This window comes from Myzus persicae, unplaced genomic scaffold (genome assembly GCF_001856785.1).
Source record: "Myzus persicae strain clone G006 unplaced genomic scaffold, MPER_G0061.0, whole genome shotgun sequence".
Lineage (NCBI taxonomy): Eukaryota > Metazoa > Arthropoda > Insecta > Hemiptera > Aphididae > Myzus > Myzus persicae.
Window position 1 is genome coordinate 279132 of NW_019100914.1, and position 16756 is coordinate 295887.

The window sequence follows — 16756 nt, forward strand, 5'->3', positions numbered from 1 at the left end:
ACCAAACAGTAATATTGTTCACTCGTCCAATATGACGACTATTAAGTCGAGCTAAGTATATAACTGCATACGTTTACTTGCATGGCATATACGCCTTTGCTATAGGTCCCTACGTACAACTAATTTAGGTACCTACAATAACCTATATTCTAGTATGCGTTCACAGGTTACCTTCGACTGTTTAATATGTAACATATTGTATACACTCTAAAAATGTAATCTTTTTTTTAGATCAACGACGATTTGACATGATTGAACTATGTTTCATTTGTATAATATTAAGCAGTTATTTGCCTTAGAAGATATAAAATAAATCGTACAAAAAATGCATGATTATAAAAAGTGAACGCTTCGACATGTATATATATATATATATATATATATCCCTTATACTTAAGAAATATATTTTGAAGATAAAACTTATTATATTGTGTATTGAATTCTCTCAATTTTTAATTTTGAAGTTAGTCAAAAAAAAATATTTTTTAAATTAAATGAAATTTTGTTTATAATTTAAGAACCTATCATTTCTTTTTAAGTATAAGTATTGCAAAAATAGAGATAATGTTGTCACCTTTAAAGTTTAAATTTTATAATAATACGTTAATTGGCTTCACAATATTAAAACTAATGAAATTAAGAATGAACCGCTAACCGTAATTTTGGTTTGTTAATAGAGCGTGTGGCACTACGGCAGCGTCTATTAACGGTACTCAAAAAGGTTAAAGGTTTATAGTATTAATGTAACAGAGCATTAATTTAAAATAATAAGTATTTTGTTTAATTTGTTATTATTTAAAAATATGGAATTTCTTGAGCAATTATTTTTAAGAGTTAGTTACTTTAATTTATGTTGCCTAATTAGTAATAAGTAATAATATTAGAAAAAAAAACGTTTTTCTAAAATATTTGAATTTAATAAATAAATTGTTATACCTATAGATGGATGATGGATCATAATTTAGTGGTTGTCATTAACATTTTAAAATACTCATATCTTATATAATAATATATATATAAGATAAATTAAAAAATTCTGGAATATTTTCGGATATTCTATAATAATTTCTGAAAATGTATATCCTGGTTTTATTTTTAAATTACCTATTATTATTATATATAGTTTTAATTTAACATCATCAGTCATTACTGTAATTAGTATTTCTAATCAAACGCTACCGAGTATGTATCAATTTCGTATTATTCAAATCAAATTATCAAGAAGTACCTACTATGAAAATTAGTATTTGACCTCATAATAATATAGAATAAATCTAATAATAATAGTGGTCTACGTCCATTTATGGTCACAAAATCATCATTATAGCATTATTGTGCAAATACTCGTGTATCTACCGACAATAGTAATTTTTTGTACATGCCATTCGAAAATGTGGCATTGAATTACTTAACCATTATTTGAAATGATTGTTTTGAATTTTTGAAACTAAATATGCAGATTACTGTTAAATATATTTTAAGAGAATAATAAATAATATAAATGAATGTAATTACAACATTTTGTTAAAATTCCTGACGCTTGTATACATTTGGTTAGGTATCATAAGTTCTTCAGTCGCGCGATCGCTTTTAAACCAAGATGATAACAATATATCTAGTGGTCAATATTTATTTAAGTGTTTGTCTATGTGAGCTAAACGTGGTGTATCAGTGGGATAAAATAGATTTGTCAAATCATGAAATTCGCCAGGAAATGGAACATTCCTATATTCCAGAAAACAATCTTGTTCACAGAATGAAAATTTGGAACAACACATTGTACATGGCCATACCCAGGTTTAAGCCAGGGGTGCCAGCCACATTATGCAAAAGTAACAGAGGTACTATACAACCATTTCCAACGATAAATCTTCAGATAGTAGGAAACTGCATTGGGATGCAAAACATCAAGGACATCGAAATTGATCATTTAGGTCAATTGTGGGTGTTAGACGTGGGAAAGGTTTACGATCTAGACAAACCTAGTTACACCTGCGATCCAAAATTGGTTATACTGGACATTGGTACGGGCAGAATAATACAATCAGCGGTGATACCGAGCGGTATGTACACAATTCAAAGTATACTCAGTGGTATTTCGATTGACTTGAAAACACTCACCGCTGTAATAGCTGATATAGGTCCCAATTCTGGGTTTATTGTTTATAAGTATGATCTAGGATATTTTCAAAAATTTCAATGTAAATTATTGTCCAGTGTTAAGGACTACAACGAAGCACTTTTAACTATATCTCCAATTGATAATATGTTATACTTTACCACTGTAGAGTTGGACAGTCTATTCACAATTCCGTTGAGCTTATTCGATGCACCTTTCGTCAATGACATAAGTCATTATGTTAACAACCATGGACTAAAAACAGACGTGTCGACTGCTATGATCATGGATACGACTGGGAACCTGTATCTAGGCATGACTAGGAAAGTAATCGCCTGGAACACTTTAAAAAATAATTTTGACGTCAAAGACTTATACATACAAGAAGTGAGACTCGATTGGATTTCAAGTTTTGCGTTTGATTCAAACGGATATTTGTGGATCATTTCTTCAGCATTCAGTGATTTCTTAGACGGATCAAGTTCGAAAAGAATGAATACTAGAATATTTAAAAGGTTTTGTGGTACAACATCCTTTGCACTTCAAAATGTACAAATGCCTGTAAACGACACTCTCTCCGTTATTCACAACTCTGTCAACACCAAAACTGCTTCTTCCATTTATATTTTAAGTTTAATTATATTTTTGAAAATTGTATTGTAAAAATGTAACATACCAACTAAAACAATTTTTTTTAATTGTAACCATATAGGATAGTCAAAAGTATGTATAAGTTATAAATTGTAATAAGTTAAAGTAAAGTCATTATCCACTGTTAAATAAATGTATGATAATTTCAGTTCATAATTTTGTAGTGTTACGTCCCGCCATTATTAAATAGATAAGGACTGATCCAACTACTAACCTAAGATAGGTAGATAATTAATTAATAATATAATATAAAGTTAATTAAAGAAGCACAAGATAGAATTTTTTTTCTTAAAAACACATAATATAGTCTGTAAATTATATACCTAGGTAATAAAATCGAATAGACTGCGAATTGTGTAACCAGGCTTAGACATATACGTACCTCTACAAACGATCCCAATCCCAATCCCAATCACCGGACTCGGGATGAAAAAATAATAGAATAAGTAAGTAGTAAGTACCTAACCTACTTACAAAAAAGTAAAAAATGTATAATATTTTAATTTGAGCTTTTCGCACTTAACCCACCTGTCAAGTTTGAATTGTGTATTTACTATTAACTATTAAGCTCCAATGCTCCATGGTTGGTACATGGCTGGTTCAATAGTCGATAATGTAATAACTAATAATATATATATATATGTATTATATAGGTATGTATAGAATATAGATAGGCATCGATTGAATAATATGCACCTATATAGTAATTAGTAGGTGCCTACCTCGGTACCTATGTCGACTATATACCCACATATAGGCTACATATTATTATTCAATCAATGATGTCGAGATGATAAGTTAAAGCATAAATACGTAGGTAAACACTATTGGTGGATTAATAGACAAGTATGTTTCGGGGACTGGGCCCTTGGACTCGGTCCTTCACAATTTTTTTTTAAACTTTGTCAAAATCAGAACGGAAAATTATATTTTGGTCCGATAATTCAGGGAATGCTACGTCATACATTATAATACTACCTATATGAACCTACGCTGTGGTAATAACCAATTGATAAATATACATACAGCGTAGTAAATATATAATCTTATACATCGCACGCACGTGTTATTCGAGTTTTAACAATACATTATATATGCGTATATTATGCATAATATGGCCAAATAGCCTACAATAGAGGTACCTATTTATTTTTAATATGTATATCGTCTATACGACTGTAAATACCAACCATTACAAATGACAGATAATTGGCAACAAGAACATAAATCAAGGAGAAGCATTACACCTAATTAGTAGGTATTTATACATTTTGTTGTTCGTCTTTGTATGCATGGATTGTTTTTTAAAAGTTCTCATTCAATATGAATAGGTATTTCTCTAATTCACTTGAAATAGAGCTAGATAAGTATTCACAATGTTAATGTAGAGTTTTAGAGACAGGTACCTACTACCTACTCGCCTAATTAATCCATATATTATCAAATGATACTTATAATTATTAAGGTAAGTAATTCAACTCAAAATTATTTTTAAAAATATTGTCTCTCCCTGAGTAATTACTTTATTAGTTTATTGTACCCATTGTTATGTTTTGCGAACTAGGTCTATGCCCTTTTTCAATAATTCTACCACTCAATCTGGTCCGCAAGCTGGGTACAGCTAGAGGGCAATAGCATTGAGAAGAAATGCATTTCTCAAACGTTTGTGATCATTGTTTTCTTATCATATCTGACCATTTAATTGATAATGTGATATCACATGATTACAAAACAACAATATTGTGTAATGATAAGTGCAAAAAATGTACCAATACTGCAATACGTGCCAATACTAACACCGGTAATTTTCATTATTATTTGAATTTGAATCGTAGATTCGTAGTTAATCCATACAATTTAATGATACGTAGTTTAAAAATTTAACAAATTATGAGTGCGTTAAATTTAAAGAATGTAAAACGTGATTTTTCACAACTCAATTACCGACCAGATGTCTGTCATCCAAGTCTAATCAACGAATTGAAAAATATTTTAGAAGCCACAGGTAGAATAAATTAACAATCTGACATAAAATACTAGTAAAAAAAATAAAACATATTTAATCGGATATTATATATTTTTTCAGGGCTTCGACAAGAATATGATACTGCTATAATTAATTTGAATTCTCATTCACTCATTGACATCATTAAACATGTAATTATTTTTACTGGACAATATTATTGTTGTATATTCAATTTGTCTCCTGGATAATTCACGATGTTTTTCATTTATAACCTATAGGTATGCAAAATATGTTATTCGGATACATGTAACAAGGAAATGGTTGTCAATTTCTTAACGTTTCTGTCCAAAGTTTATACTGAACATTGTATAGATGATGCAATGAAAAATACTGTTACTAAGTAAATATTGTATTTTTGAATTTTATTGACTAAAATGTCTTGAATATTTAATATTTCACTTTTTCAGATGCTTAAAAATGTGTCCATTAAAATGGCAATCAGAATTATCCAATGCTATTACATGTCAGTTCATTTCAAAAATGGAGAATGAGCATAATTTATCTGAAACCGAATATTTCTTAAAAACGCTTAATGAATGTTGTGAAAAATTTCCAGATTTTATTTCAAATTGCATTGACAAAGTCATGGTATTTTTTAAAGTTAATCTTCGTCGATCATATGAAATATTAGTGTAAGTAAAGATTTAAAAATCAATTTTCCAATTAAAAGTACTGAACAGTCTTGATAATTTAAACTAATTAAGACAAAAAAATGTACTATTATTTAACTTTAACTTCTACCAACTACAATTATATAGACTAACTTCATGTTATCAGGATTGTTACATATATAGTAATTACGTTCTTTTATAATATTTAATATCATTAATACCTATATAGGTTTATCAAAAATTTGTGTTGAATAATGTTACCTACCTTATACTTAATGATTTCATAAAATACATATGGGTAATACTCACCTAATATTCCACCAGTTATTTTTAATACAAAATTTAGTTCTCCCAATAATATAGTATTTAATTAATATTTTTAAACTAAAATTACATAAAAAATAAATAAAAATACAATGTTTAGTAGACAATTAAAAATTAATGTTTATAAATAATTTAATTTTGAATTTTAGTTGTGAAAGCTGTCCTACACAAAAAATATCAGCTATCAGATGCGTTCATGAAAGTTTTCGTTTTTTTCTAACAGCTTATAAGAAAAATGTTTTTCCTGAGACTTTGCATTTATCACTTAATGCGAGTTTTATGGATTTATTAGATAGTGATAACTTACCTATGGAAACTCTTTTCAACTGTTGCCTTTCAATAGTATATTCACACATCAAAGATAAATCGACTCTTGAATGCTGGAAGGTAATTTTATTCATTTACAAAAGAAATATAATAACAAGATTGTGTGTTTTAGATGTGTTTGGATGAACTTTCAACACGATCAGATTTGATTAAGTTAGGATTTTGTGTGGCAATTTTAAATACTTTTACTGCTGAAGAATTAAGAATGATTGAACCAATCAGTGGGAAATCAATTTGTACTAATTTATATAACATTATAATGGAAGTCAGTATTAGGTAATAAGTTATTTTTAAAATTGTATACACATAATATTTTGTTTAATTTTCAATTTTATTAATTGTTTGATATTTCAAGAAATTTAAATGATAGCAGTATTTTAATATCATCAAGCCGAGTGTTGGTTGTATTTTCAAAACGATTATGTACCAAAAACAAAATTGATATAGAAAAAGATCAAATTGAAAAATTAATCACTCTTCTTTGGATACGCCTGGATCATTTTATAGATGGTGTAAGACATTCTGCTAGAGACGCTATGATAAATATAATAAAAATTAAAGGTACCTATTTGTTTCTGGACATATACAAATAATATACAGCTTACATAATCCTTTAATCGTCAACATTTTAAAATGTTTTTATTTTCATATTAATTTATTTTTAGATGAGTATATATTAGACAATGTATTAGATCGTTTATCCACATGTGATAAAAATTCTAAAGCATTTTTTAGTGTTTTATCAATAATATCAGATAAAATTAATTCTGGATCAATCATTAAATATTTACCAGATATATCCCAGACTTTAATACATTTAATGACTTCTAACAATACAGTGAGTAAAAACATTTTTTAAATAAAAAATGTCTAGATCACTATTTTTTAAATTATTAAATAGTAAACTACCCGTTCTAATTTTTTTTCAATGAATTATAGTATTATAATTATATTATTTAATATAAAATTATTAGTTCATTCAAAATTTAAAATAATTATTTACAGGCCATAACAGTTTTTATAAATTTAATGTTAAACCATTATTCAATAACTGAAAGTAAACTTTGGTTTGACTATTGGTTGCATCCATTATTCAAGAAGACAGATATATTAGATATAAAACATTTTGAACAAATTATTACTAAAGCTGTCGAACTAACTCCAGATGTTTCAAAACATATATATGAGTAAGTTTGTGTCTCATCACTTTTGTACTGATGATTAAGTTTTTCTATGTAGATAAATTGTATGGATTGTTACAAATGTAAAAAAATTTACTTTCTATAGTATGATGATTAGTCATTAATATTTTATTTTGTTGTATGTTTTAGTTTAAGTAACCAGAATGAATTGTCATTAAAAATATATTTAATTTGTTTCAACATAGAAAAGAATATTTATTTAAGAAACGAAGATGATAGGAATTGGATGAGTCAGACCAATATTGAAACAATAAAAAAAGCTCTTCATAATAATGATGAAAATGTATATTACAATTTTATCAGTACACTTAATAATTTATAAAGTTACTGTCTAATAATGATTATTGATGATTGATGATTATAATATTATTTTAAATAGATCCGTTTTATTGCTGTAAATCTGATTTTGGAATGTCAAAAGAAAACTCAACCATTCACAGATAAAGAATTAGAATTAATGAAATACTTTATTATTTACAATATAAAAACTGAAAAACCATCAATTAGACAAAAAAATTTGAGTTTTGTTAAAAAAGTTAGTAAAAAACATAAAATACTTAAAATTATAGATGTTTAATTAGTTATGTTTTATTTCTTATTTCAGACACTTATAAGAATGAATGAAAGTCAATTTTCTGTTGCAGTTAAAAATGATGAATGTTTAAATTCAAAATTGCTAAAATACTACTCTGAATTCCAACAGTGGTTTTCAAACTTTTGTTTTCAAAACCTTTTTTCTGATGCTAATTTTTTTAGACGTAATTTTTCCCTTGAGTCATTACGTCTCATTCAAACATATCTGGTACCAACTGGTATTATTGGGCTAAATGAATCAAAAAATTTCTCTGTACTTTTAAATTGTATATGGGATACATATGAGCAAAACAAGGTATTAGCCAAAGATATATTAACTTGCAACAACCAAGAATTTATCAAATTGGTAATTACTTATTAGTAACTAACTTTTTTAAAAATGTTAACAAAACTTTAATTTTTTTATTTCTAGGATAATATAATAATTGAAGATATGCTTAAAACATCTAAGATATTGGCATCTAGTACCAGCCCACCTGATTCCATTACAGCAGGATATTTACTAGAAGTAGTTATGTTTTTGAAACATAATATAAAGTATGTTTTAAGTTATTAAATTAATTGTTATCTCCTTCTATTTTATATATGAACCATATAGCAATCTTACTTCTTACAGGATCTGTAATCTGGGTAAATATTTAAGTTAATCGATTAATAAAATAAAGGTAATGAAATAATATGATATCTGCTTAAGCCTTTTGAATATTTAATATTTGGTAAAATATATTTAAAAATAAAAAGAAAGATGAAACATAATATTCAATATTAAATTGATGATTTTAAACTCTGATAACTATTTTGCAACTAATTAACGATCAAGACATAATATTTGATAAATAATTTTCGTAACATAAACATCAACAATAGGACTCTTCTAAAACATTATCCAACTCTGTGCTTAAATATGTAATTAATTCTAACATTTTACCCTAACACTCAGGATTAAATTATTTTATTCATAATTTAAAGTTATGAAGAATGTACATATGACATTATATTGGATTTACTGGACGACCTGAAAAAAGAAGTTGATCTAGCTGAAGAAAATCTTACTTTAGCATCAGCAAAAGGACCAATGTATGGATTAATTCACACAATAAGACATTTGCTAAACACTCTTAATTGGCTGTAAGTTTTCTTTTACTTCTAAAACTGATAAATAAATTAAAATAAGCAAATAATTATTTTTAATTGTATTGTTTAAGTGCTTATATACATTTTTAGTTATTAAAATAAATATTTTTTATGTATCAGGAATCATAGTTTAAAAGATAGTTGGACCACTTTCATAGAAAACTTATCAAAAACTTGTTTAAAATGTGTAAAACTTGTATCAATTGTTGTAAATGATTCATCTCCTGAGGGCATTATTCCAATGGATGGTAAAGTATAGACTTTTATACACATTTCAATATATTTAACTATATAAAATATAAAAGTTGATAAATAATTATTTAAAAAAATTAGATTTATATCAAAATGATTGTCAAGTAACTTCACAGATGGTTTTACTTTGTTGCTGGCGTACAACAAAAGAATCATCGTTATTGTTAGCAGATATAGTCAGTATTATTGAAACACAAGATTCAGACTTTAGTAATGCTCTGATAACAGAAATATGTTCATGCTTAACTTTATTACTTTCTGAAACTAAACACCGAGGTGCATTTGAACAAATATATGTTGCGTACTTAAAAGTTTGCTCTATTATGTGGAAGTATGTATATTGTTTAATATATAATATAGACCTTCTATTTTTAAAAAATAAATTATATGACAAAATAATTATTAGTTTTATTACTATAATTTAAAATAATTTTTAACTACTATAAATTGCTGATGTATTATATCATCTAGTAGACTGTATATTATTATATTGCTCGGTTTTCCCTTTAACAATGAATTATTCAAATAAGAACTGGCATTTTCTAGCCTCAAAAACTACTCTTTTGAATTTAAGTATGAAAATATTTTCAAAAAGTCATCTGCTTAAGGATGAAAGGATGATTGTAATTTAATAAAAAAATTTACACGGTATTTATTTTTAATGGTATAAAATAAAAGTATTAGAAATTAATTATGGTCCTTAAAAATTCCTAAGATCAGAATTTAAATAAACTCATTAATAAAAGAAAAAAATATAGCGGGCTTGTTGAATCGTCATGTATTACAATGAGTTCCACAATTTGATCACGATATAAATTCCACTGTTTATTTTTATTTTTTTTTATTATTAATGAGATTTTAACATATAATTATAATATCTCGACAATTATGTACAAGTATCTGAAATAATAAAAATTGGTAAAGCTCACACACTTAAATTTGGAGGCCTGATTGTAGAATAAACTTTATCGTATGATTGATTATATTAACATTGTCGGTTGAGAGCTCGTCAATAAGGGAAAAATTAATGCCACAGGTGGAAAAGAGAATCTTTAGCTGAGATCTTTGGGTAGATAGAGATGGACAACTTATGAGAAGGTGATGTAAGTCACAGTATTCTCCACCAAAGTTGGGAAAGGGACCGTACGTGCTATTGTTGAGTCCCAATTTAAACGAGTGGTGTGGTAGAAGGCACTGTTTATTGGGATAGAAAAGAAAAACCTCAACATGATTTGAATCAACCAAATTTATGTTTCTAATAATAAATTTACCTTTTTTTGGGATCACTATGTTATGGATAGTTAAATCATCATTATAGCTTTATATTGTTAAAAGTGTATTAATTGATGAGTCTAACAGTCGGTATACAAATTATTTTTTACACTTATCAGTGTATCGTACATTCCATCCTTCAGTGTATTATAAATTATAACTTTTTTCCAACTTTTCAAGAAAAATAAAAAATTGCTTAATAAAATGATAAAATATTTACTTATTTGTATTGATAAGATTGGAATATGTTTGCAATGAGAATTAATGCATACTCATTCTCAAATTAAAAATTTCCTTTTCTTTATAAAACTAAATTTTACAAACCATAAGGAAATGTCAAATACTAAAAACAAAATTTGACTCTTTCCCAAATAAATTAAATATAATGAACCAACTGTCAACGTTGATAATATTTTCATCAAATTTATCAATCAGTATTTGTATTTTAAAAGAGAAGCTTTAATTATAGCTTTGCGTCTAGGTGTTTAACATTTTTTATCGGTTAACACGTTATTTTTATGTTTGGTTTTTATGTTATTTGTACTTTATTAAAGCATATTTTATGGAATTAATCGGTTAGTAGAATCAAAATTACTTTAACTATTGATTATAAATACCTAGTATAATCAATGCTTTTACCAATGTGATTACATTAAAAATAACTCACCATATTTGTATATCATCAAAACAATTCTTAAAGTTTTTAACATAAGCTAATTGTATTTGTACATTTTAGGTCTCCCACATTACACAAAGTTCCTCTAAGATATCTTGAAGATGTGTTAACGGAGATCAAAACTGGATTGGGTGATTCATTTTGTGTTACTAGAAGGAGCGCTGGAATGCCATTTATCATTCAAGTATATTTAATAGATATTTAATAATAAATTGAATACATTATGATATAATATAATATAATAGTTATCTTTTTCTAGGCTCTAATCTGTACAAACCACGATAAACGAAAAATTGTTAACTATACAATGGAAACATTGATAAGTATTTGTGAAAATAAGAATATAAATGAAGATTTAAAAGTCGGAGTGGTTCATGCTCTGAATGTTTTAAGAGCATTATTCAGATGTTCACAGTTAGGAGATCTAGTTGGTCCTTATGTATCCAGAGCAATTGACATATCTATAGTATTATTTAACTCATCATCTTGGCCGGCAAGTATAATATTTGATATGATCAAAATGATATTATTTTAAATATCTGACAAATTCATTAGCGTTGGATAGAGTGAAATGGCAAGATATATGTTTGAATGTATGATCTTAATGGTCGATTACAGACAAGAAGAAGAAGACAAATTCATTGCTTACTTAATGTCTAACGACCTCTTTAGGACCTCTTCTGAATAATTAAATCCTACCAACTTGTTACCTCTTTGAAAATCTTTATTTATTTATCCTAATATTAATTTTTTAACAATCTTAAATTTTTATAGATTCGTAATTCTTCTACATTATTACTCAGTGCATTGGTTAATCGTGTATTTGGTGTTCCACGATCGTCTACTGAAATATCTTGGAAAAATCGTATGACTGGTCGAGAGTTCTTCCAACGGTATCCAAAGTTATATGATACATTTTTAAACGAATTCAAAAAATTTTCCCCTATGGATATGAGGCCTTCATTGTATCCAACATTATTAATACTCGCTAGACTATATCCTACGCTTAACGAAGCAACTGATTGCATTTTCCAAGTAAATTTAAATTTTGATTATGAGTTATATATTATACTGAAATATATAAACATTATATTTAAAAACTATTGTAATTGTATATTATTCAGTTGATTAATTATTAATGTTGATTATTTTTAAGTTGGCCGTTTATGTTCCATATATATTTAAATGTGCTCAAAGTCCAGTTATGAAAACTAGAATGTTAGCTGCAACATCAATTGCACCTCAGGTTACACAAAATAAATTAGTCGAACATCTTTACATAACATACAACGAATTAATTACCAAACGTTTAAAAGAAAATACAACACATGGACTTTTATTACAGGTAATTGAAATTTGAAACTATTTTCTTTATACTTATAAATTAATTAATGAAATATATTTACATTTTTCTGACAAATACAAATTTAGATGTTTAGCTTGGTTAAGAATCTACCAAAACTTGATGATGTTAAAAAATTAGTTTCATTAACTGAAGATCTTATAATAAACTATGACCAATTCATTAATTGTTCTTATATAATTCAAGAAGTTTTCTTAAGATGTATTACATGTCTATGGCTTCAACTTGATGATGTGCAGTATAATGATTCTGTTAAAAAATTTTGTACACTTACGTTAGAATCAATATCAAAATTATTTCTATCTAACCCCATTGGACGATCAAAATATTTGGAGAGTGCTACATTATTGTTATTTGCAATCAGCTTAAAAGCTCAAACTGACTTTTCAATAGTTTTATACAGTATTATGAACAATAAAGTGCACTGTGGAACAATATTTAAAATTGTAGGTGTTATTTTATCTGAAAAATCTGTTGAGTTGTATGATGATTTTGATAATTTCAAAAATCTGTATTGGGACCGCAAATGTTTGACAGACCAACTAATGGCTAACAAAAGTCTTATGGAATTAGTCTTTCAACAGTGCACTGTAGTAGACACATCGATTGATATGAAATATTTGGTCTTATCAAAATTTACTCCAGTTCTGCACACGTATTTCCAAACGTATGATTCAATTGACTATTTTATTTCAAAATTATTCAATATTAGAAGAGACTCTGAAATTGCCCAAGCTTTATCATGCATACATGGATATTTGTATTCACAAGTAAGCAATAAAATATAATATTTTTTTTCATTTGAGTGGTATTATAACAACAATTATTTTTAGACATCTTTAGATCAATCTGTGAGAGAAAAATTAACACATTTATTTGACAACATATACTATGACCAACGATCTGATGATTGCAAAAATGCTTGTATTGACATAATTGTTGATCACTATAATTTACTTATTAGAAGCAACTCTATAGATATAATTGTTTGTAAGTGAATTTATTAAAGTAATTTAATATTCATATAATTGTATATAATTTTTTAATTGGCTTTGCTCATAGTTCTCAAACTATGGAATATAATAATACATTATTCTGAAGACAATAGTGAAGAAGTAAGAAATCATGTGTGGCGTTTGGTGAATAAAGACACAAACTGTGCCAAATCATTTGAGTTATTATTTGATAAGTTTTCGGAACACTTTGAACAATTTCCAGTTGCTGTTCTTATAGCTTTAATATATTGGTCTTATATTGATATAGAGTTGCCTCAAGATCGTCCAGAAGTACATATATTATTGTTTCTAACAAGTTATTTAATATCATTTTAAAATATAAATTTACTTTTTCGTTGACAGGGACAAGTGTTTGATGGTGGAGACACTAGTGAATTTAAGGAACATACAATTCGAAAAGATTTAGCACAAAACATAATAACTCATCTAACAAATAACAATCCTCAGTCAATTAATTTGGAAATTAATAAATATCTACAAGAATGGATAATTGAAGAATGGACAACTGATTCTCATGATAAACCAACTGTCCTAAATTTAAAGACGGTTGGAGATTTTATGACTTACGCTAAAAATGTTTATTCGATAACTACCAAACTTATGTGTCTTAAGCTAACAAATTAAAACCGTCCAATAAATACTACGTACTACTAATTATAATTTTTTTTAAATAATTACTGGTTACCACAAAAAAAATAAACGTTGTAATCATGTACTACAGTAAATACGTATGTATAATTGAAGTTATTTATTGTAATATTTATAGGCCAACAGAATGAGGAATTATGTTTCCTTCGTTTTTCTAGAGTAAACCTATAAAGCTATATGATAGTGCCTGGAAATTCATCAACCAGTAGGAAAATAAAATCCACCGGAATGGCGGAATCTTTGCACAGTGCAGTATTGATATAGACCATTTTGTGGGGAGGGAAAAATGCAAAAAGAAATATTCATTGGTGGCTTATAAAAAAAGTCGTATGCGATAAGTTTGTAAGTTACCTACTTAAATTGAAATATTGAATAGTCTGTAGACTTTGATGATAAAGTGTTAATGTAGGTCAAATGGCTTTTAGAAGTTCAAAAACTAAATCTAAATAAAACAATATTGAAAAATTGTACTACAGCGTCATCCAGCCATAAAATGTAGCAACAATCGATAGTATTTCAATAAGTTCAATACAGCGGCGATTGATGGCACTGCTATTATATCGTCATAGGTACCTCATTGTATAGAAAAATAAGCGGCACTTGGCAAATATACAAGAGGCTGAAGAGGGTGCGGAAATTAAATATTTTAAAATTTAGAATTATGAAGTGTTTAATTGTTACTTTGCCACTTCCCACCCTGTTTCATTAGCGTAACTAGGGCTTGATAGTTACATGGGCTAGAGTCGTAAAAAATATAAAATTCAAAATAAGCCGAGGGTGTAACAACTAACAAGGTGCCGTCATCAAAATTAAAAATAAACCAAATAGTCAAGGCGTAATTAAAAATAAATTGTAAGCAATAAAATAAATAGATATATGCACCTAATTTTATAGGTAGGTACCTATATATATATATTTAATATTTCTTATACGTCTATATTTAGATGGAAATATTTTATTATATGTATAAAATAAGTCTCTTTCAATATTAATTATTTGATACCTATCACTACTCACTAGCCTGGTCACTAAATCTGTTTTGAGTCTTTTTGTCCTGATATGTGTTTATATTCTCCTATTTAATCATACAAGAAAAAGATCGCTCGCATGTAGCCAAACATAAAATCAGTGCCTGGCGCCGAACGGCCGAACTCTACAATTTTTTGTGAAGCGAAACCTAAAATTGTTATCCTACTATTCACCCGCACCCACAGCAACTTCCCAGTCATCTATACATTTAAGAAGTGAATATATCGATTCACATGATCTATGAGTTCGGCGTCATTGCTTATAACTTATAGGTTCAGCAAATATGGAAATATGGTATTTATAGTACCTTCCTAGGTACATCGTACATCTATACATATTTGAATAGAGAAATTCTGATTATATAATTGATTTCAAAATTTTCGATCAATAACGTACCTAATATAAATAATTACCAGCATTTATCGAACTCTTTTTTATTACTTTTGTCCGTGCTTAAAATTTTAATGCATCTTTATCAATTTATCATAATATCATGTAAAACATTTAGGACTCAGAACTTAATCCACTTATACGCTTAAAAAATTATAAATAAATGCTTTAAAAATACCTACTGACTTAATATTTAATTTTTTAGTCACAATTTTCATAAATATAAATATTTAATAATTTTTACTAAATAACAATTTATTTATAAAAACATGATAGGTACAGTGTAAATCATAGTGAAAAATTAGTGAAAATTCAAAATAAATATACATTGATAGGTATAATGAATTTATATTGTTTTTTATTAACAAATTTCCAAGTTATATTACGAACTTATCATTAATCATCAAATAGATGTGCTCTAAAAAATGTAGCGACTTCCGAACCCTATGGTTATATTTTAACGTCTAAGATAAAAATTATAAAAACTTCTATAAAGTATATTAGTATAGGTACTTATTATTTAAACTTAGAAAGTACAAAAAGTATGAAACGCATTATGTGACAAATTATTTTAATATTAGTTATGGGTTTTACAATTACGAATTACCTTATAAAGTTATGACTATTAAGCATTAAGTATATTATTACGGTAACAAAATATAGACATAAGCGAAATTTCAGTTTTGACTTGAAGGTGCTTTGCATATTTAAATGAAACTGGCCAGTTTGAAACAGGGGATAATAACCTAATAACATAATTTATTAAAATCTGTCATTTTTTTTCTCACCCACATTCCTTCATATACTACCTATCTCCTTATGTTTTTATTAAAACAAATTACAACATTTAGGTACTTAAATATTATATATTTTAATATTGTAATCGCCGATTAAAAATTATAAATTAATAAGAATTAACACATTAATCGAGTATCGAATATATTCTAAACAACTTGAAGTATTATCGGTACCTTGGTACCTATACCTACTGTACATTGTAATTATTAATTTGTTATACTATGAGTATTGAGTATTATATTAAACCCATACTATGTTCTGTGGGTGGATCTGATATCTTCTACCTATAGAAAACATTCAAATAATGAATAGGTACTTTATGAA

General features: G+C 26.9%; 2 protein-coding genes across 2 annotated transcripts; both read left to right on the top strand.

The window, feature by feature from the left end:
• The first annotated feature begins 1522 nt into the window (after positions 1-1522).
• On the top strand, positions 1523-3036 carry LOC111026809 (major royal jelly protein 1-like). Its single transcript, XM_022304958.1, has one exon. The coding sequence runs from the start codon at positions 1601-1603 to the stop codon at positions 2780-2782; it is 1182 nt and encodes a 393-aa protein (XP_022160650.1). The 5' UTR covers positions 1523-1600; the 3' UTR covers positions 2783-3036.
• Positions 3037-4660: 1624 nt separating this feature from the next.
• On the top strand, positions 4661-14292 carry LOC111026792 (thyroid adenoma-associated protein homolog). Its single transcript, XM_022304933.1, has 24 exons — positions 4661-4775; positions 4857-4927; positions 5015-5136; positions 5204-5428; positions 5881-6118; positions 6171-6334; positions 6414-6619; positions 6724-6896; positions 7064-7245; positions 7390-7543; positions 7640-7795; positions 7865-8200; positions 8267-8391; positions 8824-8982; positions 9109-9236; positions 9322-9571; positions 11249-11372; positions 11448-11681; positions 11963-12223; positions 12345-12533; positions 12620-13321; positions 13385-13541; positions 13614-13837; positions 13910-14292. Exons 1-24 carry the CDS (start codon positions 4661-4663, stop codon positions 14189-14191), a joined length of 4977 nt encoding a protein of 1658 aa, XP_022160625.1. The 3' UTR covers positions 14192-14292.
• Positions 14293-16756: the final 2464 nt, after the last annotated feature.